The sequence below is a fragment of the Camelus bactrianus genome, chromosome 32 (genome assembly GCF_048773025.1).
Source record: "Camelus bactrianus isolate YW-2024 breed Bactrian camel chromosome 32, ASM4877302v1, whole genome shotgun sequence".
NCBI classification, from domain to species: domain Eukaryota; kingdom Metazoa; phylum Chordata; class Mammalia; order Artiodactyla; family Camelidae; genus Camelus; species Camelus bactrianus.
Window position 1 is genome coordinate 18,323 of NC_133570.1, and position 25,844 is coordinate 44,166.

At 51.3% G+C, this 25,844-nt stretch overlaps 2 protein-coding genes across 5 annotated transcripts; one reads left to right on the forward strand and one right to left on the reverse strand.

The window, feature by feature from the left end:
- The first annotated feature begins 2,009 nt into the window (after positions 1-2,009).
- LOC105063744 (methyl-CpG-binding domain protein 3-like 1) lies at positions 2,010-5,304 on the forward strand. The gene is given in 2 exon segments (XM_074356727.1): positions 2,010-2,920; positions 2,922-5,304. Coding segments are annotated over 2 exon segments (612 nt in total). The 5' UTR covers positions 2,010-2,371; the 3' UTR covers positions 2,985-5,304.
- Positions 5,304-24,575, reverse strand: ANHX (anomalous homeobox). Of its 4 annotated transcripts, none has more exons than XM_074356715.1 (9): positions 24,320-24,575; positions 22,044-22,171; positions 19,997-20,120; positions 18,710-18,923; positions 18,176-18,293; positions 16,715-17,007; positions 13,559-13,706; positions 11,683-11,767; positions 5,304-11,427 (listed from the first exon to the last, which is right to left on the reverse strand). In XM_074356715.1, exons 1-9 carry the CDS (start codon positions 24,566-24,568, stop codon positions 11,341-11,343), a joined length of 1,446 nt encoding a protein of 481 aa, XP_074212816.1. In that variant the 5' UTR covers positions 24,569-24,575; the 3' UTR covers positions 5,304-11,340. The 4 variants fall into 4 exon arrangements, with proteins under 4 accessions (XP_074212816.1, XP_074212818.1, XP_074212817.1 ...); XM_074356717.1 differs by having other exon boundaries at positions 16,715-16,932; positions 18,176-18,296; XM_074356716.1 differs by having other exon boundaries at positions 16,733-17,007; positions 18,176-18,296.
- Positions 24,576-25,844: the final 1,269 nt, after the last annotated feature.

The window sequence follows — 25,844 nt, forward strand, 5'->3', positions numbered from 1 at the left end:
AAGTGATTGCTTTTTAATGACCCTCTTCCAAAAGTTTCCTACAGGCATTGAATTTACAACAGAAGCCAATGGGAGGGGACTCCCCCCAACTCCCAATCTCATCCTCAGCTTCTGGTTTGGACTCATCCTAACTGGTAACTTCTCTTGACTTCTGACTTCCTTCTTGAGGTCATTCCAGTTAGGACAAAGATGATGTAGGAGTGCATTTGAGACGTAGTCGTGGGACTCTGGAATGACATGTCTTTGGTTTAGAAGGGGTGTGTGTGTGTGTGTGTGTGTGTGTGTGTGTGTGTGTGTGCGTGTGTGTGTGTGTGTGCAAGAAAGAAAGAGAGAGAAAATCTGCTGTATCTTGGAGTGAGGCTGGGGTAGACCCCTTTCCTTGGGAAAAGATGAAAAGAAGAAAGAGAACAGCTCTTTCTGTCAGCTTTTTTTTCATTCACAGCTTGGACCAGCACTGTCCAACAGTAGTTTTCAGCACTCTATATTATTGCATTTAAATACTTTCAGTAGCCACATTTTAAAAAGTAGAAACAGACAAGAGACATCATTTTCATTGTCCATTACAGCCAAGGATGTTATTTACTTTCTGAACACAATCAATGTAAAAATGACTAATGACATAGTTTATATTCCCTTTCTGGTATTGAGCTCCCAAAATCCATCTTGTGCTTCTCACTTACAGCACAATCCTACTTTGTAAGGGGAATAGTATCCAACATACCTACTCCATATTTAGATTTTTGTAAGGTTCACAGCTGTAAAATGTGATTCACATGTCTCAATTGTTCCAAATGTACTTAACCATTTTCCACTTAAAGATCCTGTCAGATGAATAATGAAAAAATCCATGTTTGGCCTAGTAACAAAGTGGTGATTGTGCCCTTACCAGGTGGGAACCCCCAAAGAATGGTGAAGTCTGACGGAAGGGTGGGGAGGTCTAAGGAGTCTGGAGGTGAGACAACAGAGACACACGATCAAATGACCTTTCTCAGTGGTTCACAACTCAGGAGTAGAAGGATGGTGACTGAGAGCCCCAGGAACATGAGGTGACAGGTTTCTGTGGAGTTTGGAGAGATGTGAAGGTATTTAAATGCTGATGGAAAGATTCAATAGAAAAGGAGAGATTGAAAATACCGAGGTTTTGTGTCAGGATCATGAATTTACTAAGAAGGATGAAGGGATGAGGACCAGATCACCACTGGAGGAGAAAAGAAGTGTGTCAATATAATCAGATGAAATTTGGGAACAATGGAATCTTAGAGATATTTGCAGATCTGGCAACTACCGGGGTAAAATTTCCACCTAGTAGTTAGCAACTTCTCTGTGAGATATCCGACAAGTTAAGGGACATAGGATGTCTGTGAAGGAAAAAGGAAATTGGAGAACACCTGAAACAGACTTTGGAAAAAATTCAGAAAGTAAATATGCCAGCACATACAAAGAAAATTAAACTTCCAGGCATTGTGGATGCTTTCCAGTAGATGCAGATGATTTTGGATTTCCCATGGTAGCAAAATATCATGTTGTGTGCAGTTCATGAGACCAGCGGTAGCTATGGCATGGCAGATAAGTGCCACCCTCCAGGCTTGAAGTTTTACAAGGCAGATGTGATGAGCAGTAAGGAATTTTGAGTTATTCCAAGAGAATTATTGAGATCATAGTGCATGGAATCCAGGATTGACAGGAGTAGGAGGAGAGAAATTCAGATGAGGAAATGGTGATCAGGCATTACTTCCAATCTTGAGGAACAGGTATCTACAGTATGAGTATTTGGGGGAAAAAAAAATCAGAGATCAGAAATTAGTTGTGAGTTAATATGTTTTCTGAATTATTTATTTAGAACACGGCCACTTGGGTTGATGTAAGCATCAGGGGTATGGGGTGAGCCGCTAAAGAGGGTTAATGTCACCATAGACAAGTGGTCTACAGTGGCCGCCGTGGTTAAAGGAGCTGTGAACATCACGTGTCAGCGGGTTAACGAGGTGAACAGTCACATGACATGGAAGAATGGAGGCATTTGGGTTTTAGAGAAAGACTGATGAGCATGTGACACAAGAGACTACCCAGACCTGTGCAGTTGAGAGTGACAAGGACAAAAAGAGAAAATGATTGTACTTATAGAGAAGGGGGTGTCACAAGCTGGTGGAGCCGAAGTGATCTGGAGTGGTCCTGAGTTTTGACCTTAAGCTTCCTGTTCTTCATCCACATCTGCTTGCTGATGTCCCAAGAGGCAGGTCACACCTAACCCCCAAGGGACAGAGGGAGGGTGAAAGTACAAAAGGACTGAGATAATGGTCCAAGGAGGAGGATTTCATTCCTCACGTGGCTCCAGTTTCCCAATTTATTTTTGTAGGGTACGAGGAAAAGAAGCATGATGGCGAAGACTTCGCAGAGGAAGCATCGTGACTGGGGAAAACAGTTCCAACCAAAGCCAGGTTTAAACATCTCCATCCCTTTGAGGATGTCCACTTACATATTCAGGAGACCAGTTACTAGAATCACATCCCATCCCGGCAATGAGGTCAGATGCTGCCACAAGGAGGAAACCCTGGACACCCCCCAGCAGCTGTGCTGGCAGAGGAGACTGCAAGGACTCCAGGCGCGCAGCAGCACAGGAGAACCACTGAGTCCTCTGGATCTTGCCAAAGCCTTGCAAAAACTTGTACCAAGATGCGCTGGTGAATCTCTGCCAGGGGTGCACACAGGCGGTCCCAACCCCAGCCCCGGGCCCACCCCTGCCCGGTCTTCAGATTTGTCAGAGATGACTCCAGGAGCTGGTCTGGGCATCCTGCAGCTCCTCTGCAAACAGTCTCTGGTCACTGAGGAGGAGATCAGTGATCAGGAAAGTAAAGTGAAGACAGCAAGAGAGAGACTGGCAATAGCACTGACTGCAGACAGACTGGCGAGTGAGGCAGAGAGAACTGAGGGGCCAAGAAGGATGTCCTGACAAACACCATGACAAGGAGAGACGATGGTGCCAATGAAATTCCGCACGGCACTTTATTGCTGTCTCTTTGCAGCGTTCTTGCTTTGAGTTTGTGAAACTTTAAGATATACTAATAAAAAAAATTTAAACTACAACTATACTTTAAAAGAGAATAAAAAGGTATACTAATACTTTCCTTTATTGTAAACTCATTTGTGTAACATGGGGCTTTCTGGGGTAAGAAATTGAGTTTCAGAGAGGAGAGAAAGACATCTTCCCTCTATGTTGTTGTTTCATTTCTGTTCAATTAGTATGTTATTTATCTGTGTTTTAAAGTTAACAGTTACCAAAGTCATGGGATTGTTCAGGTTTTTGCCCTCACAGTCACAGAGTACAAGCTACCTAGTCAGAATGGATTATTCTTTTGAGGTGATATTCCCCAATAGATCCCAAAACATTTCATTGGGTTTCAACGGATTTTATATCTATGTTCTCAAATAAGATACCTATTTCTGTTTTTTCTGGGGTTTGTTGCATGTAATGAAAGGCCAGACTTTCCCTTTTTTCCTAGATCTGTATGTGTTTGAAGTTTGATTCATGAAAATCGACATGCCACTGGGGGGAACCATGCTACCAAGAGAGACTGTTTGCAGCATCACTAATCTAACAAGAAGCCTGAGCTTGATTGTATCTATTTGTCTATTTGCCTGGTCACGTGGGTTGTACTAGTCAGATTCTCTTCAACATTACTTACTTTTGCCTGATGGATTTGTCAGTTTCTTGGAGAGATGTGTTAAAAAAAAAAAAAAGAGTATCTATATATCTTCCCTAAACCGAGTTATATTAAAATGGAATCTTCTTGGGGAGGGAGGGCATAGCTCAAGTGGCAGAGTGCACGCTTAGTGTGCACGAAGTCCTGGGTTCAATCCCCAGAACTTCTATTTTAAAAAAAAACTAATAATGAATAAATAAATAGACCTAATGACCTCACCCCCCCCAAAAAAAATTTTAAAATACATGACAATAAAAAATAAAATAAAATTGAATCTTCTCTACCATGTGGTAATCATCCAGAACTTTAGTTAGAATGTCTTTTACCATTTGCAGCAACATGGATGCTCCTGGAATGTCTTTCTAAGTGAAGTAAGCCAGAAAGAGAAAGAAAAATACCATATGAGATCGCTCATATATGGAAACTAAAAGAAAAAAAATCACAAAGCATAAATACAGAACAGAGATAGACTCATACACATAGAATAGAAACTTGTGGTTGCCAAGGGGGCAGAGGGTGGAGGGTGGGAAGGGACAGACTGATTTTTGACAGATTTCAAAAATGTAGAATAGATAAACAAGATTATACTGTACAGCACAGGGAATTATATACAAGATCTTATGGTGGCTCACGGAGGAAAAAAATGTGACAATGAAAATATATATGTTCATGTATAACTGAAAAATTGTGCTCTACACTGGAATTTGATACAACATTGTAAAATGATTATAAATAAATAAAAAATGTTTTTAAAAAAAAGAATGTATTTTAACATCTTGTTTTAAAACCAATAATTATTTAGCCACACTGATTTTTTTTCTTTTCCTCATGACTCCTTTTATGTTTTGGGGGTTTCACATTGCTTCTTCATGACGTTCATTCTTTACTGGTTCACTTCACGTGGGCCAGGAGCAGAGACAGCCTTTCAGAACTCCCAAGATGTGGAGATTGAAGGAACGTTCACAGGCAGACCAAAACCCCAGAAATGTGGGAGTCTTTATCTTAATTTTTAATTTTTTTTAGGTTTTACTTCCATTTTGTTTTTATTTTTACTTCCAGGTTTATTGAGGTATAATTGGCAAACAGCACTGTGTAAGTTTAAGGTTTGCAGCACAACGATTTGACTTATGAAGTGATGACCACAGTCAGTTTAGTGAACATCTGTCATCTCACCTAGATGCAACATTAAAGAAACAGGAAAAAACACTGTCCTTGTGTTGAGAACTCAGGATCTACTCTCTTAACAACTTTCACACCTACCGTGCAGTATGTTAATCCTCTTTACCATGTCGCACACCCCTAGTACTTATTTATCTGAGAACCAGAAGTTTGTATCTTTTGACCGCCTTCATCCAATTCCCCTTCCTCCCATTCCTGAATGTAGCAACCACAAACTGATCTCTTCTTCAATGAGTTTCTGTGTTTGCTTGTTTGTTTCTCAAGTATAATCAACCTGTGAAACTATGTTAGTTCCTGGTACACAACATACTGCTTCAGTATTTCTATGCATTTCAAAATAATCACCATGGTAAGTCTAGCAGTCATCTGTCACCATACAAAATACAAAGTTACTGACTATATTCACCATACTGTACATTTCATACCAGTGTATGACTCATGTATTTTTTATTCTGAAATTTTAATCTCTCTCACCTATGTCTCTCCTCCCTCCACCCTTTCTCCTCTGGAGAGTTTCTCCTCTGCTATCCATGACTCTGTTTCTGTTTTGTTATGTTTGTTCATTTGCTTTGTTTTTTAGATTCCACACATAAGTGAAATCATACAGTATTTGCCTTTCTCTGATTTATTTCCTTCATAATAATACCCTCTAGGTCCAAACATGCAAACATGTTTTTGCAAATGGCAAGATTTTATTCTTTTTTATGGCTGAGTAGTACTGCATTATATATATATATAATACATGTATATTATATACAATATTCCATATATATATATACACACACACATATATATATAATGCAAATAAAAGCACACATGAATTCAGGTGCATGCATACAGCTTAACAGCCGTGTGTTACTAAGTTGTTCTTCCAGAAGAACAGCATAAATATCCTTGAGCCGAAAACAGAACTTTTCAGGTGTTACTGAAATTCAGCAGAGAATTAAACTTGAGGGCTCACTTCATCACACTAGCAATATTCTAACCTGTATTGGCAAAAGATATACTTTTAATTTTTAAAAGAACAATACAATCAAGACAAACTGAGATACAGATATAGATACAGATCTAGAGCTCACATCTGCCTTATCCATTCATCTACTGACTGGACTGACTGGCATTTACATTGCTTCCATATCCTGGCAGTCACAAGCAATGTTGCCATGAATATAGGGGTGCATATATCTTCTCAAAGTAGCTAAATGCTTAGGAGTGGAGTTGCTGGATTGGATGGTAGTTCTAGCACTAATTTTTTGAGGACTCTCCATAATGTTTTCCATACTGGCTGCACCAATTTACATCGCCACCAACCAAGTGTTAGAGTTCCCATGTCTCCACATCCGTACCAACACAATTTATTTGCTATCTTTCTGAGGACAGCCATTCTGACAGGTGTGAGGTGATAACTTCACTGTGGCTTTGATTTGCACTTTCCTGATGATGAGTGATGGTGAGCATCTTGTCACATTCCTGCGGGCCGTCTGTATGTCCTCTTTGTGAAAAATGTAAGGTCCTGCATATTTGTTAATTGGGTTTTTTTCTTTTTAAGTCAAGCTGCATGAGTTATTTTGGGGTTTTTTTTTGCATAAGTTCTTTATATATGTTGGATACTAACCCCTTGTTGGACACACCATTCACAAATACATTATCCCATTTAGTAGGTGGCCTTTTCATTTTGTTGATCATTTCTTTCACTGTGCAAACATTTTTTAGTTTGATGTGGTCCCAGTTGTTTATTTTTATTCTCATTTCCCTTGCCTGAGGAGGCAGTGCCAAAAAGAGAAAATTCCTAAAACCAGTGTCAAAGAGCATACTGCCTATGTCTTCTAGAAATTTTATGGTCTCAGGTCTTACATTAAAGTCTTTATTTAATCCATCTTGAATCTACTTTTGTATATAGTATAAAAGGAGTCCAATTTGATTCTTTTGTGTGTAGCTGTCTACTTTTCTCAACACCATTTATAGAAGAGGCTGTCTTTTAACCATTGTATATTCTTGCCTCCTTTATTGCAGATTAACTACCCATATAAGTTTGGGTTTATTTCAATGCTGTCTATTCTGTTCCATTGATCTATGTGTCTCTGTTTTTGTGCCAGTACCACATTGTTTTTGACTACTATAGCTTTGTAGTAGAATTTGAAATCGGGAAGATTGATACCTCCTCTTTTTTCTTCTTACTAAGACTGTTTTGGCTGTTTGCAGTCTTTTGTGTTTCCACACACATTTTAGAAGTACTTGTTCTAGGAGGGAGGGTATAGTTCAAGTGGTAGAGGGCATGCTTAGCATGCAGGAGGTCCTGGGTTCAATCCCCAGTACCTCCTCTAAGAATAAATAAATAAACCTAATTACCTCCACCACCAAAAAAATTGCTTGTTTTAGTTCTGTGAAAAAATGTAATTGGTATCTTGATAGGGATTGCATTGAATCTGTAGATTGTTGTACATTTCCCGACCGTGTAGAATTGGCCTTCTGTCGGAAATGCCCTCGGGGCTTTAGCACGCTCCCCCTCTGAAGCAGAACTTCATTCCCTAGGAGTGCCCCTCTGTGGGCTGCATGGGTCCTACTGCTGTGGTGGGGTGACAACTGTAAACATGCTGGTAGGTACGGTTGGCCCCCTGTGTGCACAGTTGAAGTCCCTGCCTTGTGTGAAGGATACTGGTCGTTGGTGGGTGAGGCTGGGTCCTGGCATGCTGGCTGCTTGGCCAGAGGAGGTTTTGGTGCTGGTCTTGGTGCTGGCTCACTGGTGGATGGAGCTTAGTCCCAGCATGTTTGGCTGCAGGCCCAGGGGTCCCAGAACTAGTGTGCTGCTGTTCACGCACAGGACCATGGACTGGAGGCCCCACGGTTGGTGTTGCCCTGCTGGTGGGGAGTCCAGTTCCTGACACGGCTGGCTGTGGGGTCTACTGTGCCCAGGAACTGGTGACGGTCCACTTGTGCATGGGTCCAGATCCCAGAGCAGCTGGCTGAGGGACTCAAGGTGTCCCGGAGCTGGTGCTGGCTGATGTAGGATGGAGCTGTTTCCCACCCACTAGTGGGTAATGTCACACCCCAGGGCTGGTGCCAGCCCACTGATGGGTGGACTGGGTCCTGGGTTCTATGGCTTGGGACCTGAGGATGCTGGTGCCGGTGGGTGGGGCAAGGACCACAGTGGGTGCCAGGGCTGGTGCTCACCTACTGTTGTGCAGGGCCAGGCAAACCTGAGGAGTTCAGGTGTTTTTTTTTCCTAACATATAATTTTTTTGAATATTTCATGATTATGGTCCTATAGCTTTCATTGTGGAAAGTTTTTTTTATAATTGTTGTTTTTGGTTAGTTGTTTTGGCTTTTCAACTATTGATTTGATTCATCTACTAGACATATGCAATTTCTTATCTTGTTTTTTTGTGTGTGTGTGTCAGTTTTGGTACAGTGGTTTTTATAACATGGGTAATTTTGACCTCTGTTGTCTAATTATCAGTTTGAGGATGGAGCCCAGTGTCTGCCGAGGGCAGGAGGGAGGAAAGTGCCCTGGAGACCTTAGTGCGACCTTTTCACCCTGGTCTTGCCTCTGAGACCAACCCTCACATGGGCACCTCCTTGCCAGGCATCCAGGCTCTGCTGGCCTCACGAAAGGCCCCAGAACAAGACCAGGACAGGCCCAGAGCTCTGCATGGTCCTGAGGAGGTGGGAGGGAGCACTTCCCACAGCAGCCCAAGGCCCTCTAACCCCTAACCCTAAAACACGTCCACTAACTGTTCTGACATTTTGTGCAGAATTTGGATGAGGGTGAGTCTGAAGAGAGCTCTTCACCTGGTGATGGGTTGTGTGGATAAGAGTGGGGAAAAAGATGGGTTGTGGAGGCCAGTTATTTACATCAATCACCATTTGGGGGAATGATAAATTCTAAGGTTGACGTGACTCTGGGAGACTGGGGTGCTCACTGTGTGTGTGTTGAGGGGAGAAAGTGGGTGATGTCTGAGATCCCAGAATTGGGGTAAATGAGAGAGTAAAGTGTTCATGAATTATGGGATTGAAGTAAGCAGATTAGGGAAACTAACAAGTTACTAGAAAGTTTGATGAAAAACAGGATGTTTACATAGCTTCAAAGCACCATCTGCTAAAATACTTACACAAAGAATAAAAGAATAACTTTATGGTGGAGAAGCTTGGCTGGCAAAATCCAAACCAGGCGGTTGAGATGAACACCACTGGAGATGAGGTGAGCAATACCATGTGCTGCTGGGAGGAGATGGTGAGGACCCAGCAGCATTTCCAGGATATCCTTTCTAAAAATGTACACCCCAAGTTACAGGGTAACATCAGACATGGCCACTTGGAGGGGTATTCTACAGAGTAACTGGCTTGTAATCCTCCAGTATCAAGGTCATGGAAGCCCAAGAAAAACTAGGGACTGCTCCAGGCTGAAGGGCACTGAAAGAGGTGTCAAGTAAATGTAGCCCATGTTATGAGGCAGAGTTGGATTCTTTCACAATTCAGGGCATTCTTGGGACAACTAACAACTTTCATGGGGGCTGGCAACTAGGAGGGGGCAAAGCATTGAGGTCCTGATTTTGATGAATTCTACCCTGCAGCTGTGAGGGCAGAGTTCCATATCTGATAGAAACACGTACAAGTCACAAGAACGGTGGGGCACCAGATAAGTAACTCATTCTTAAATGGTTCAAGGACAGAAATCTTTGTATCCTGTGTTCAACATTTTGTAAGTTTTCGACTGGTTCAAAATAAAGACATGTTTTAAAATGGAAAGACCTGAGTTGGAAGGAACCTAGCCTGGGAGCAGCCGTCCAAATGGAGTGCCCATCACTCCTGAGGGAGGTGGGGTGATGGTGAGGTGGGAAGCCCCATAAAAAATACCGGCAGGACCCCTAGGCAGGGCCACTACTCTCCTGCCAGCACCATCCGGTTCCCTGGCCCAGCGACTATCTCACTTTTTGCCTCTGAAATGGCTTATTTCTAGGAAAGTGGAACTTACCCCTAAAATGCTAAAGGTTCCCTGAGCTCACTCCTGATTGGTCCATTTGTAGTACTTCATTTACATGGTGCTCACTCCTGATTGGTTATTTCTCTCCCTCCTGATTGGTCCATTTCTACAAAGCTTGTTCCTAATTAGTCAACTTTTGTTATACCTTATTTGCATATGATGTTGCAAAGTGTAAACTGGCAGCCTATAAAAGCCAGTGTAAACCTACAGACGGGGTCCAGAGCTTGGAGTGTTAACTCCTCTGGGCCCGATGGCCTGATAAATCTGAGTTCTCCAACCCTCCAAGTGCTGCTTGGTTTCTCGCCCGGATCCAAGTTGCTGTCACAACTGAGCTGTAACACCGAGCTGTAACACATTTTTCTGCAACAACGGGAAGGGTGCAGCCAAGGGCCCTAGGTCAGGAGACTGAGCACAGGTGGTCTCAGCTGAGACACCCCCTCCCTGGGAAGCTCCTGTGTCTTCCAGGCATCCAGGTTTCTCAGAGGCTCCACACCTCACCCCACCCCCCAACAACTGCCAGTGCCCCTGACTCCCCAGCTTCCCTGCCCCGTCCTGTGAGCCCTGAGGGCATAGATGTGGCTTTGCTCCCTGCTGTATCTCATCTGTGGCCCCCAACAAGGGGGAGGCCAGATCAGGGGCCCTTTCCTGGAGGTGGCTGTCCTGGGCGTCAAAGTCACCAGGCAGAGAGGGTCAGTGGCACCAGGGTCTGTGCACTTGGCCCCGCTGCTTCCTCCTCCGGGGCGATTTCTTGTTCCCAGGAGAAACCAGGTAAAGGGCGGCCTGCAGAGATGCCCACTGGACACTGCTTGTAAAACAGAGATGCCAGAAATGATCTGAACGCCCATCTGTCCGGGACCAATGCATCGACTGTGCACTCGCCTGTGAAAGGCCGGCCAGGCATGAGAGGGCCAGATGTCCAGGATTCACTTGAGTGAATGAGAATGGGGGAATTCAGAACATCAAACTTTCATTTAATTGAACAGAACATCAGTTCAGCAAACACAATGAATCCCAGGCTGAGGGGAAGGCGCCCTTCCCACCCGGGCTGGCTCTCCCCAAGCACTCATGCCTCCGAGGAAGCCCTGGACACAGCCATGTCCAATGCAGCCCACATCGCACTCACCAAGTCAGGGGGGCCTTGTCACTGGACAGGACAGGCAGGAGGGTGGCCAGCAGTGCCACCTCCCTCTCTGGAGAAGGGCTTCACTGCCCAGCCATGCCCAGGACCCTAGCTGCAGCCAGCTGCTGCCTGACAACAGACCCACCTTGACTTCTGACCTCAGCTGCTGCCTCCAGTATAAGGAGTTGCCAACCAAATTCTTCCAACACGGCAGAGGGCTCAGCTGCCCTCAGTGCTTCTCAGCAGGACCCCAGGGGACTCTGGGGACCTCCCTCCAGTAGGGGACAAGGCTCTGAAACTTGTGTTGCCGGATGTCCACACATGCTCCCCCTGGGACACCGGCTGGGCTCCCAAGGGGCAGCTCAGCCCAGGCTGCCCCTTGAAAGCTCAAGGAGCATCCTGGCTCCCCAGAAGGTGTCACTGGAGGCCTGGCCATCAGGCCACAGCACCTGGAAGGCCAACAAAGCGTCACACATGGAGGGACCCTCTGCCACCTCTGCCATCCCACTGGGCACCCTGGAACCTGGGATCCAGCCCCTCTGGACTCAGTGAGAAACACTGTGTCCAGTCCTCGTTCCAGTGAAGTTCAGCCTCAAGACACCACTGCCCCGTGGTCACCTCTGCCCGTTTTATTCACACTAAAGGCACGAGCTGAGGGTGCAGGAGGGAGGAGGGAAACCACAGAACCTCAAAGGAGGGCTCACCTGGCCAGAGGGCAGGGGCTGGCTCAGCTCCACGGCAGGCAAGGGGCCAGGAAAGGCAGGCGGGGCTGGGGCCAGCTCCGGGGTGCTGGAAAAGGGACAGGGTCGGGACAGGCCCTTTTCCAGGCCCTCTTGGAGGGTGACACAGTCCACCATGAGCAGTGTGCCCTGAGAGCTCTCTGCCCATCAGGGGCCCTTCCAGGTGCCTCTTCAGGACCAGCCTCTGCCTGCAGGGCTCTCGGGTGGGTGGGGTGTGGGAGGGGCCTGTGCGGCACCTGAAGCAGGTGGCTCGGGCCATCTAAGTACATCCGCACAGGCTCACAGAGAAGGGGACAGCCAGCGGAGATGTGAAGGAAGAAAAGGTCACAAAGAAGGGGCAGGCCTCAGGCGGGAAGGAGTCAGGAGGCCCTTGGGGCCAACTCAGGGGAGGTAACAGGTGCAGCCCCTCAGAACAGCGGCCAGGCGGATCCTTAAAAGTCTGACCACACCTGGTCACCCACTCCTAGGTGTCCTCCCCCAGAGACACAAAGGCAAATGTGCAGGTCGCCAGGCATACGGAAAGGCTCACAGCAGCCCCAAGACCAGGCTCCCAAGTGCCCGCCCATCGGTGATGTCGACCCGGGCCGAGGACAGGACTCACAATGAGGAGGAGGGGACTGTGGGGACCCAAAGTACCGGGGCGGGTCTCGGAGGAGTCAGGCAGAGTGCTGCACCCCCCAAAAAAGAGCATGTGCTGTACGATTTCATTTGTACGAAATTCCAGAAAATGTAACTGAAGAAAGCAGATCCCCGATGCTGGGAAGGTGGGGGTGGAGGCGAGTGGAAACAGCCTGCATGGCCGAGACCTGCAGCTCGGTCATGGGCTGTGGCGGACACACGTGTCACACTCAGAAAACTATCATCTGTGACAACTGAACACGTCTGGTCACTTTATGCCAGTTAGACCCCCAACAAAGCTGTTCTTACAGAAGGAGTCAAGGTCACCAGAGCAAGGATGGGCCAGGGCAGCAGGGCCCAAGGGCAAGTCGGCCAGTGGAGAAGCCACAAGGAGACCCAGTGAAGGCCTCTGGTCTGTGCGGCTCCCAGTCATAAGTGGAAAAGTGAGTCCGTCAGCACGGGCTGGATTTTCTCACTGTCTGGCTATTTCCTAAGCAGGGCCTGCGACTTGGGGGGACTCCTCCTCTCTCACACGTCCCCCTGTGATTCTGCCCAGATTAGGGAGCTCCTGCACCCTGGGGACCCAGTCCTGTGGCCGCTACCATAGATTCCCTCTGCTGCAGAGGCCCCCCTTGCCTAACAGGCTGCGCTTTGGAGGTCATCTGGATGACTGCCCCAGCCCCACCGCCACAGTCCGCAGCCCTGGGCTGCTCACTGCCCTCCAGAGCCCTTTTACAACTACAATTTGGAATATAAAGCCAAGACCCTGCAGCTGTTCAGAAACGAAGTCTTTGGGGAAAAGAAACTGCCTGAAGAGGGGAGGGTGTAGCTCAGTGATAGAGTGCATGCCTAGCATGCACAAGGTCCTGGGTTCAATCCCCAGTACCTCCAGTAAATAAATAAATACATCTAATTACCACCACACCTTCCTCCCCCACCGCACCAAAAAAAAAAAAAAAAGAGAAGTTGCCTGAAAGAGGCAGCCGGGGCCCAGGGAGATCTCTGGGGAAGCGTCGAGGCCTGAGCGCCAGCCACAGAATGTATGCCCATAACTCCTCCGATATTTCCAGGTGTTCTTTTCTCTTGGGAAAAGTACAACCTTCATTCAGTCGAGGGCCATCAGGAAAGAGCTGCACACTTGGAGGGCAAATCTCCCCACCAGGACTGGCCTCTTTACGGCCCGTGGCATGTGTGGCCTGAGCTCCAGGCCTCTGAGGCTTACCTCTGGGCAAGGATGAATTCGGGAGCCTGCGCTGGGGGCTGTGTCATCAGGAAGCCACCCGCCAGTCCCTCTGTCCAGCCACCGCTGGTGCCTGGACCCTCCTGCAGGTACGTGCTCTGGGGGTTGACGCTGGGAGGGTCAGCAAATCCTGCACAGGAAGAAATGCCACAACCCAGGGCTGGAAAAGGCAGCAGGGTCCCCATGCAGCATGACAGAGAATCCTGCAGAGAGGCCACGTCCAACCTGTCCAGCCCCAGGCTCAGCTCCCTCGCTGAGGGGAGGGCAGCCACCACTGGTGAGCTCAGTGGCCTCTTCAGGCTCCCAAAGACCCAAAGTAACAGTTTGCTGACTTCAAATTCTGCTTTGTCATTGCAGACCTCATGCCAGCCCCTAGTGCGGAAGATCCAGAATCCAACTGAACTATGACACTGTCCACCAGAAACACACAACAGTATGAACTGACTGTACTTCAATGAAAGAAGAAGACTCAGCATCCAGACCTGCCCCATGTCCACTGCGCCGCCTACGGACAGACAGGTGGGCATCCGCTTTCTCCTTGCCTCTCGTACTCGTTCGCCAGAGGCTGGGCCACTAGGAAACTTGCCTGTTTCCTTCCCCTTTCACCTTGGGCTTCACCCCGATGTCACTGAGGTGCGAGGTGTCACTACCTTACTCTGCACTTTCCCTCCGCTTAAAATGTTTCAGCAAACATCTCAGGGGACCTTGGCCTCTCTAAGGCAAGCCACTGTGGATTTGATCAGTTCTGGTCGACAGATGTTTAGGAGCAAAGTGAGCTAAGAAGGACGGCCCATTTCTGCCCTAAGTCTGTCAGGTGGTAAAGCGAGCCTGAGTCCCTGGTCTCAGATCCTCAGCAACAGTCCCTCCTCCTGTCTGCCAGCCAGCTGCCCAGATCTCCCCCGCCATTTGGTACACAACTCCACCCCTGTTTTATGCTGTTTCCTCTTTCCTGCACAACTTTCAAGATACTCTGAGGTCCAGGAAATTCGGTTAAGCACTAATTTGAACATTTCTATTTCAAACATAATAGATCAACGAGATACCTTCTTCCTCCAAGAGAAAGAGAATTAAAAAGACCCAAGCCCAGAACAAAGCAGGTGTCAGGGGATGGGTAACTAGCAGGGGAGAGAGGTCCCTGCTCTGCAAACACAGAGCACAGGTCCATCCCACCCAGGTGGCGGGTGTCTGAGGGGAAGCCAAGGCCAAGGACCCTGAGAAGCTCGCAGCAAGGGAGGCGGAGCCGGGTGGCCTCCTGGTGCTCAGGCGGTCAGTCAGCAGGGAGCTGGACACCTCCCGGAGACCACCACCCCTCACACACACGGGATGCAGCGTGAAGACCAGCTCCCCTCACCCCCGGGTGAGGCTGCCCAAGGCCCTCCCAACTCCAGCCCTGTTAGTAAATATGGGCAGGCAAAAGCGAGCCTCTGAAACGGAAGACCAGTCCGATTAGACAGAAAAGCTGCCTCGGAGAAACCAGACTCAAGCTCTCCCTCCTTGGGGCCCCACCTCCTCTACTCAAGGAAGGACCCGAATCCAGGATCCCAACATTCCCCACTTCAGGCAGCAAAAGGTACTTCCTGAAACTTCTAATTAGGATACTCAGAGAAATAGAAGCTATCACATCTAGAAAAGTAACAGGATCTCTGAAGAAAGGAAAATCAGTAATGACACCACAGAGCCTGGAGTTCTCTTAAACTATGTAACGGTCAGAATAAAGTATCAGAAGACCGAATTTAAGGCAAAAGCACACACAATAAAAACATTTTTTTTTAAAGATAAGCATTTTGGGAGATTGCTCCAGGATTTCCAACATCCAAATAACATTTGTGCTCTCAAGGGAGAACTGGAGGGAGGAGATTATCAAAGAAACTATCCAAGAGTATCACCCCAAACGCCCAGAGTAAGTCAGCTATGCTTCAGTCTAATAAAATGCCCAGAGCTTAACAGAGACCTTGTTCACAGACTCTTTAAATTGAAAGGCTTACCGACAAAGTGAATTTAAAAGACTCACACCCAGGACCATCACACCCAGTCTTAGGACCATTCTGAAACTTCAGAACACCAAGATAAAAAGCTCCGAGAGAGGAAAGATACGTGAACATCAGAATGACATCTGACTTAAAATGACAACGCTGGATGCTCCAAGGATGAGATGCTTTCAGATTTCTAAGGGGAAAGGATTTTAAGCTCAGAATTCTGTCCCTGACAAAGTGGTCATCAAATATGGGGGCAGATTAAAGACCATTTCAGAACATGCAAGGACTCGGAAAATGTCCCTTGCAGGCACCCTTCCTCATAAAGTTCACTGAAGACATTCTCTAACAAAACAAGAGTCAGGAAAGAAAGAATAAGACCTGCAATTCAATTTGCCAAAGCAGACCCAGGGAGGCAGCCACAGGGCCCCTGGGGGGTGGCTCCCCTCAGGCCGAGAGAGCAAGCACTTGGATGGGAGCAGGAAGCAGGCTCCCCGCAGGCAGCCTTCAGAGGAGACGCGTGAAACACGGGGAGACGTTAACAACATGGTAAGAGCAGACAATGCAAGAAAAAAGAAAAGCACTGAGAAACTCCAAGAAAACATGTGTGTGACCATCGAAGACTAAGAAACTGAGGTCACGGGCCGAGTTCAGTGCCGATATCCTCCTTACCAGCTGGGCTGTCACAAGATGCTGTCATGTTTGGTGGACAAAATATATACCTGAATACATATTCTTGCAAGGTATTTACAGCTACAGTTATAACTCAGAAAGAAACTCCAACCAGAGCAGGGGGGCCACAGGGGTGCAGGGGTGTGAGCAGCTCAGCCCTCCTGGGTTGTAACAGGTGTTGACAAGTTACAGGGACTGGAGTGGAGACTGCTGGGGTGGCAGCCGTTTCATTTCATTTTTGTCTTTCCTCACTGTCTTGTTTTTTCAGGCAGGTGCACATTTTTTTTTTTTTTGGAAACAAAAATAAAGGGGACCTATACAGGCTATCTGTGGGAAGAGCATGTATTCCAGCTGCACTGGGTTGGGGTTGATCCAAATAACACGGGATCTGAGCAGAAAGTCCAAGCACCTCAAAATTCTGCCCCCTCAAACAGGACGCAAGCAGTTACAGCATCTGATGCAGAAGCATGGGGTCTGTCTAGAGTGGACCCACCTGTGGGGCCGGGCTCACCGGGGGCAGCAACGGACGCAGCCACAGCAGCATCAGGAGGGTGCATGGCCAAGTCCACCCCAAGACCGCAGACCAGCTGCCCAGTCTGGAGGGGATCTTCCTTGGAGGATGCCAGTGCACGGGACATCAGCCATGACTCGGGGGCAGCCAGAGAGGGGTCCAGTGTGTCGTTGCCAGCAGCCAGAGGGCAGAGGCCGGGGCTAGGGCAGACAGTGGGGAGAGCGGCAGGACCATGGCCAGGTCCCCCCTGGTACCTCTCACCACCTTGCAGAGACCTGGGGAACACAGCACACATCATCCCTTGGTGGGCAGAGGCTCTCTCAGGCCGGGACAGGGGGACCTGGGGGAGACTCCAGCCCAGTTAGGGATTCTGGGCTCCCAACACCACTTAGCCTCTGACGGCTGTGGGGTCCTCCCCATCTCCAGTCACAGTTCTCCCTGGGGCTGCAAGGGTTCCAGAGACACAAAAAGTACCACTGCTAGAAACCAAAGCCACGTTAGCAGTTGATTTACAAGGCCCTTCAATAAAGCGTTGCTGCACAGTACTGACAGTGGAAAGTGACTAGGAAGCCCCTAAGAGTTGAGTAAACACATGAAGGTGGATCTTTAAGGAATATTAGGCAGCAGTTAATAATTTAAAGAGTGAATATTCCACAAATGCTAGCGGCATCTCAGACTCCACTCCTCGGCTTTTGTTAACAACTCCCCACCCCTATCATCTGTGGACCAACCCGCATGGCACTGGTGGTCCTATCACTACCTCCATTTCACAGGTGAACAAAAGTGAGACACTGAGGTCACAGGGACTTGCCTGCGGTCACACATCTGGGCAGTGCCGGCCTGGGTGTAAGCTGCCAGCCCGGTGGCGTCATGAGAGACACTGCCCACACAAGGGTAAGTGGAAGAGGTGGGCACAGCTTGCTGGTGACACATAGTGGACCTGGCCCCACGCTCAAACTTCATCCTGCTGCTGACCCACACTTCCCTCAGCCTCACTGCATTCATGCAGCGTCCCAGGAGGTGACGGAAAGAGCTTGAACAGTGCCTGATCCATAGTAGGAACTCAAGAACTGCTGCCTGTTACTAACTCAAATAAATACTACCCGGACCAAATGCTAGACAAACAAACCACGAGAACAGATGGTTTGTCTTGGAGGTAGGTCTGCGCGTGTGTCTTTCCAAGTCTGTGTTCCCCAGTCTCCAAAACTGACGTGAAGCCAGACTATGAGTCAGGTTCCGGGCAGCCAGTGTGGGTCCCCGACGTGGGCTCCTTGCCAGTGGCTCCCCCATCCCTGGGGTCACAGCCATCTCTGTTCTCAGCCGTCCTCGACCTGGTCCCAGTGTCCAGCAGGCTTTCCCACGCCCACCTCAGGTCTGGTCTCCCACCGAGGACGGGGGAGCTGAGCAGGAAGACAGTCCCATGGCCTATGAGGGGGGCAGTACCTGGAAGCCAGTGATTGTGGCATACTCCCATCTCCAGAGAAGTCCGGGGTCAGGGCCAGGGGCTCCCACGGCCCTTGGGTGGCCTCCTGGGTCTGTACAGGCCCACCTTCCTCAGGTCCTGCTGAAAATGCAGCAGACACGAGAGGCGGCTGGGGGGTGCTCTGAATCCCAGACCCCTTCCCAGCAGGTTAAGAGCAACCACACCGGCTGGAAAAGGTTGTCTCCCAGCATTCTTTGTTTGTCCCTTGATCTGTCTTTGGTCTGAACGGCAATTACCAACCCAGGACATCCTAAGTTCTGGCACTTGGCTCACTTCCCACTGCCTCCTGGCCCTGACCACACAGTAACCTCGAAGGCAAAACGCTGCTGCAGCACCACCCAGGCCCATCCTGAGTCCAACCTGACTCAGCTTCAGGGATCTCACTCCCCACGGGGTGAAGTCTTGAACGTGTGGACTGGGGGAGAGTGTCCTGTAACCAGGGACCCTACCTCAGCCTGGCCATAGACATAGGTTTTGTGAGACGGGCCACTCACCTGACCACTGAGGCCTGTCCACACACCCAGAGCCAAGGTGGGGGTGGCCTGCAGGTTGCAGAGGGCATGGACCTGCCTCCGTCACGCTGGGGTTGTCCACCGTGTCTTGGGCTGGCGCTGCACGCTGCACAAGGGCCCTCTGGCGCCGCCGGTAATTGGCAAACCAGTTGTAGACCTGCTCCATGGTCAAGCACGTCTCCGAGGCCAGGTCCTCCTGCCTCAAAACAATGCACCCCTAGGCCAGCCAGCTCCTGAAGCTCCAGGCCAGGACAGTGAGCCAGCCTGGATACCAGGCAGCGGGGGCACCGAGCGGGCTGGGACACGGAGCCGACGGGCACAGTGGCCTCTGGCCTCATTCCTCAGTCACACCGCCGCGCCGCCAGCAACCACCCAGAGTCCAGAGGCCTAGGGCAGGGCCTGCAGACTGGACCCTCCAGAGGTGACACCAGACCACTGCCCGCCTGCCTGCTCGGTGTGACAGCGCGTCTGCCCCGATCGACCCTGCGATCAGGCACCTGTCCTTCCTCTGGACCCAGATCCCAACCACCTTCACGGCCCCAACACCAAGCTCTGGGAGAGAACCCAGCCGATCAGACAGAAAGAATGTGCGGGGCGGTCACTGCTAGACTCCGGATGACTGGAGACAGAGAGGAGGGGCGGGGCAGTCACTGGGAGAGTCCAGCTGATTGGACGGGGAGGGAAGGGGCGGGGCGGCCACTGAGCAAGTCCCCCTGATCAGACTCGGAGAGAAGGAAGCATGCCAGCTTTCCGATTTGAAGGACTCCCACTCGCACCCCCTCAGCCCACTGCCTGAGAGCTCAGCCCCTCCATCCCTCCTGCTGGAGCCCTGGCCGCCGCGAGTGCTCAGTGAGCATCTGTTGAAGCCACACTGGAGGACAGGATATCGAGACACCGCTGAGGAAACCAGACCCCCTACTTGTGCACGCTGGACCGACGTTCAGGGGCCGCCAGCCAAAGAACGCCGTCCCCAGGGCAGTTCAAAGGAGGCAGAGCCCACCAGCGCCCTGGCAGACAGGCCACTAGGGCGATGGGGTGAGTAGGGGGTCGGATGAGGGGTGACTGAGGTTGTGGATCAGTCACTAGGGGTGTGATATCACCTCAGGGTGGGGTTCTCCTAAGGATGGGGCTTCCCCTAAAACTGGGAGTCCCCCAAGGGTGCATGGTCACCTAAGGGTCGGCGGTCAGGCACCTAGTGATGGGTGTCCCTAAGGACAGAGAGGGTCGGGTAAAGGGAGGGGTGTCTGGCCTCGCTCTCACTGCTCTTACCCGCTGGGCCTTGCTGGGGTTGGCGCTCACTCTCGAGGCAAAGTCCTGCAGCTTCTGGCGAACTTCTCTGGGGAAGTTCCGGCTCTTGAGGCCGTCAGGGCAGAGGGAGGGAGGCGGTGGGTTCCTGGATGAGGGCAGTGGGGAGGTGGTTACAGATCCCTTCTTCTGGGCCCAGCTGTGTGCTCGCCTAGACCTCCTCTCCTCTCACTGGCTACTCTCCTTGCCGGCTGTGTGCTGCAGCCCCCCAGTCCATCCCCCGAACAAGGGAGGGGCCTGGCACTGCCCCAGCTCCAACTCCACACTCTCACCAGACTTCCGAGGACCAGTCACTGACCAATGGTCCATGACTGTTGAAGCTGGATGATGAGGATACTGAAGCTGGATACACTATTCTCTTGACTGTGTGTATATTGGAATTTTTCCAAGAAAAAAGACATATAAACAAACAGCAACCTGTCTCTACACAATCTGCTACCCAAATGTCAACTGAACAAATCCCCATGAAGGACAAAAACGCACCCACACATCCCACCTCCCAGTGAAGCTCCACCCCCCACCCCCAGCCCGTCCTGGGTATCCAATCAGAGACCACCACGCGCCAGCCAATCAGGCCGAGAGCCCCGGAGCCCAGGTTTTTTCTCTTTACCTTCTCCAATACATCCAACCTGCCAGCAAATCCTCCAAGGCCTATCCTGACACCACCCTTTCTCCAGCCACAGCCACTCCCAGAAACTCCAAGGACCTCCCGCCTCTGCTCCTGCACTGGCCATCTGCTGTGACTCCCATGTCACCCCTCCTTAGGCCCAGAGAGAGCTGTCCCCATGCTCAGGCCTCTCCCAGGCTCGCCGGGTCCCTGCTGCAGCCCCCACCACAACAAAGGGCCAATGCATCACAGCCCCTACAGAACGTGTCCCATCTAGCAGTTCTTGCTCTGAATTATGGGACCTGCTGTTTCCTGGTCTATGGTCCACCATCCACACTCCCGGGCAGCTCCAAGAGAGCAGGGCCCCAGCAACCAGGGGCCTCTTCACCAACACCCCATGCTGGTCCCCCAGTCATTTACTCTGCAGAACCACCCTCTGGCAGGCTGTCAGGACCTGTACTGAGATTCATGACTGCGTCCCCAAAAACTCCAGGACAGATTAACTGCTGGGCTTCAAAGTCGTAACTGGCAGGCACCACGAGAAAAATTCGGTCTGACCCAAAAAGATTCCACCTCTTCTTCTGTCAGTCAGGCCCATGGCTCAGCAACCCCTGTCCCTTGGGCTGTCAGGAGCCCAGAGCGAGTCCTGCAGCCCCTCCTAGCCAGTGGGGAGCACCCAGGAACAAAGGCTCCACAGTCTTGATGTCTAGGCTGGAATCCTGCATCTCTCTAGTGCGGAACCTGGGGCAAACCCTTCTGTGCCTCGGTTTCCTCATCCATGAATGGTGAGGATGGAAACAGTCAGAACCGGTCATGACGTTTACTTACTGCTGACCATGGTCATGGTGGTAATTACCATGAACATCCACTCAGCAGCTATCGTGTGCCAGACAGTCTTCTAAGCACTACGTTGATCAAATCGTGCCTGCAGCACCCTCGTGTTTCTCTTCTTTTTCAAGGGTCCTGCAGCCCTGAGGGGCCGTGCTGGGGTCCAGGCCAGGCCATTTACAGTGTCTGACCATGGGGATTAGCCAACCTGAGGGACATCCATCCCTCGGAAGGAGGGTGGGATCAGAGTGTCTGCCCACTGACTCCCTCCCTGTGGGGCCTGCCGGATGGACAGTGGCTCCTGCTGCAGCTTGGGCTCTTGCCTGGGTCCCAAGAAGGGCTCCCCCTCCTTGCCCTGCAGGCATTGGTCCCCACAGCCGGTGGGGCAGGAGGAGAGTGTGGCTGAGTGTAGGGCACCAGCCGATGGCGCACCTATTACCCTGACTGTTCCTGCTTCTCCTGGCTTTTCCTGCCCTTATCTCCCTGTCTCTACTGCCCTTCAGCCCATCTGTGGCTTTGGACGGCAGATCCCTTGGGGGCCGCAGGGACTCTGGGCATATCAAGGCGGGCACCTACCTCTTCCTGCACCTGAACTTCTGCACGGGGGTCAGCATGGCCACACCAAGCCTCTTCATGAGCAGACAGTAGTGAATGTCATTCCAGAGCTGCACCAGCTCGGGGCTGCCTCCCGGCACCCGGAATCCCTGCGGACGAGAGCCTGATGAGACCTGAGCCCTGGCCAGCCCAGGAGTCCTGGGACGAGCCGCTGGCTGGCACCCACTGGCTGGCACCTCATGGCCAGCCGGGCTCCAGTCCCCACCAGGCTAGGTGGGAAGTCCCTGGGGGCTCAGCCTCGCCCACTCACTGAGCACTGCTGCCCTTCCAGAAGACAAGGTGGGCAAAGCGCTCCATCACTGCCCACTGGTGAGGAGCACCGGCAAGAGGACCAGGGATGAGCCTGCGGCCATAACACACAAGGCAGAGCTGCACCGCAAACCACAGGTCAGGTTTGAGGGGCCCGAGGTTTGTCCCCCATCTTGTGTGGAAGACCTTTCTCTCCCACCAGCAGGGCGGGCCCCTGGGGCTCAGTGAGCACATTCTGAGCTGAGGGGGATGAAGGGGTCCCGGCCTGTGCCAGTGACAGCTCACCAACCCAGTGTGCCTTGGTCCTGGAACCAGGCTTGGGAGCTGGCCAAAGACGCCAAGTTGGGCCTACCCTGGACACAGGCCCTATGGTTCCTGCCTTCAACCCCAGTGTTCCTGGGACTATCTTGGTGAGGGAGGTGCTGAGAATCATTTAGCTTTCACTCCACAGCATCAGGTAAAGCCCATTTTGCTGGGCTGAGGCCTGTAGTCTTCTGCAGAATGCAGCAGTCGGCCTTAGGCACAATCGTCAGGGAAGCCACGCGGGGCTTCCCCACCTGCAGGAGTAGCCATTGGCCATAAACGCCCTTTCTCAATGTGGTGGCCCTGTCCTCTTTCTCAGGTCTCAGAGCACATCACCTCCAGATATTTCTGGACCATCTTGACCGAGCTATAGTCCCTCCCCTGGGAGTTTTTCATCATCGATTGCCTTCACAGCAGCTGTTACAAGCCTGTGTGTTCATCCATTTATTCGGACATATTTGGAAAATGGAGCCCTCTTCTGTTCCAGGTGTTATGTTGGGATCATTTAATGACCAGAACTGAAGCGTTACCGATCCTGGGGCCTGCAGTGCAGGAGCGGAGGCAGACAATACACAGACCGACAGAGAAACAGGTTGTTCATTCTGAACTGAGGAAGGAGCCACGAAGGGACACGAGGGACTCTCCTTGAGAATAAAGAAGCACTAGCTGGACTGGGTGACACTGAAAGCAGACACCAGACTGGCAGGAAGGCACCAGCCACACAAAGAGCAGGGCTCCAACCTCTGGCCGAGGGAGTGGCTCACACGGGGTCAAAGACAAAGAGCTGGGGACTTTGAGGGACAGCACGGAAGCCAGTAAGGCCACTGTCGGGACTGGAGAGCAGGCTCTGGGGCCACTGCCTGGGTGCACACCGGGGTACCACCTGCTGTCTTAAACCCCCCTCTGGCTGGTGCGTGAAGACTAGATTGAGAGGGCAGAAGAGGACCGGGGGAGGGCAGCCAGGAGGACGCCCCAGGGCTGGGATGGGGGTGGGGAGCGGAAACAGAAGGCACAGGGAAGAACTGGGCAGCCTGAAGGCAAAAGCAGCATGAACCACACACCAGCTGTAACAGGGAGTGAAAGAGGGAAACACAGCCCCCCACACGTCCTACTGCAATCCTGTGAGCCAGATGGATTTTGGAATTCAGAATTTCTCAGATTTTAGACGGTAATACAGGCAGAAAGTGCATAATCTGCACCGCCCCAGTATAGCCTGGGGCAGGCAGCATCCTGCAACCAAACATGCCAGTATTTAGGTAGTAAAATGTACCAGTCACAATGAGTAAATAAAGAGCATAAGTAGCTTCACATGCACGCAGCTCAGGTTTTGGTGCCAAATGAGCTGAGGTTCAAAGTACCACCAGAGGAGTGACCCAGAAACCTGCAGTTTCAGACTTCCCAAATGGAGACCAGGAGCCTAGGGTCTGTTTGACTGTTTGTCTCAAACCTGGGATGCCGACTGTCCCAGCCAGGACCACCCTTCCAGGACCACCGGGATTTGATAAATGGAGAGTTTTGTCTCAGACTACCCAGTGAGGAATTTTCACTGGCTGAGAGTAAATGGTTCCACCTTGGTATATAGCATCTCTCCCCACGCTCTTGCTGACTTCTGGGGATTTCTGTCACGTCTGGGGAGGTGGTGGCTTCCGCACCTCTGTCCACACCCCCGTGCAGACCAGTCCTACCTCCAGCAGCTGGCGGGCGGCCTGGTGCTGCTCCTGCTGGGCCAGCACGCGGGCACACACCAGGGCCACGTCCACGTTGTCCAGGAGTTGCAGGCGGAGCTGGCTATCCAGCACCGCCGTGACCAAGGGCTGCACCTGGGCAGGGTCGTCCTGGAGGTCCCGGCACAGCCTGCCTGCAAGGCTCACCAGCTCCGCCAGGGGCGGACCTGCGCCCCCCCTGCCCCTCAGCAGCTGCAGGAGGCTCTGCATCCGGAGTCCGCTGGGGCCCCTCTGCAAACAAGACAACAGTCATGACAAGGACCCGTGATGACCACAGGCTGACCACACAGCAATCCTCAGACCAACTCTGCGAGGCCCCTCCTGCCGCAGGTGCTTGTAAGGTGGGGGTCAAGAGAGAAGGCGTGGCATCGTTGCCCCCCAAGAGTTGCCTCGTAGTCCCCACAACTGTCCAGCCCTTGGTTGTGCACCAGGTCCCAGCCCTGTGCTGACGCTGGGAGTTCGCCTCGCTCCTCTGAACCTGCTCCTCTGAACCTTCTCTCTGTTCTGCGGCTGCCCCCTCCCCGTACCTCCTCCTCTCCACTTCCCCCACATCTCAGGCACGTGGTCACTACTGTTCCTTTCGCTTCTCCTCTGCGTTCAGTGGGGGCGGCGCCACCCGGGTCCGGTCATCAGATTTCCCCAGCATCTGCCAGAAGGGTGTCCAGGCCTCTCTAAATGGTGGCCGGGGTTGGGGGGGGGGGGCGGTGCCCTGGGCCGGGGGCAGGGCAGAGGCCCTTCTCACTCCTGCGAAGGGGAGTCCAGGGGCCCAACCCCGCGGCAGGATCAGCAAAATGTGGTTTTAACTCTTGATTTTGAAGAAAAGTTTATATTTGAAAACCACTAAGATTTAAAGGTTGCCCTCATCTGACAAATTAATAAAAGAAGAAAAGAAAGGGGAGGAAAGGGAAGAAAGAAGGAAAGAAAGAGAGAAGGGGGTGGAGGGGGGAATCTACACAAAGGAATGAACCCGCGCCAGCCTCCCTGGCCCAGCCCTGCTGGAGTTCCGGCCCCTCGCCCTCACATCGCTGCGGGCACCGAGCTTCCCCTTTGGTCCTGCAAAGCACCCCATGAAAGGTGGGGCGGTAGCTTGCAGGAACACCTCCCCAGCCCTGGACGTTCAGGCAGCATGCCAAGGACCGCTTTTTCCAGGATAACGTTCAGACCTGTGTTCACAACTGCCCCTACTCCTATGGAGCAGACGCCTGGAAGCGAGGTTAAAGGGTGCGATCTGAGGAGATGCTGCCAAACCGCTTTCCACACAGGTTGTGAGAATCCGCAGAGAACAGCCGGGCTCCTGGCAGAGGGTCTGCCCTGTTTCCAGCCCTCTCCGCCCCACACTGCTTCCAGGGGCGCCCGCCGGGGGTGGGGGTGGGGACTCCCGTCTATGCCACCTTTTCCCAGCCTTAGCGCCCTGTCACCAGCTCCTGATACAGGGCCTCACGTTTCTTCCGGTCACGACTGGCAGGAGGCGAGGGACCCTGGTTTC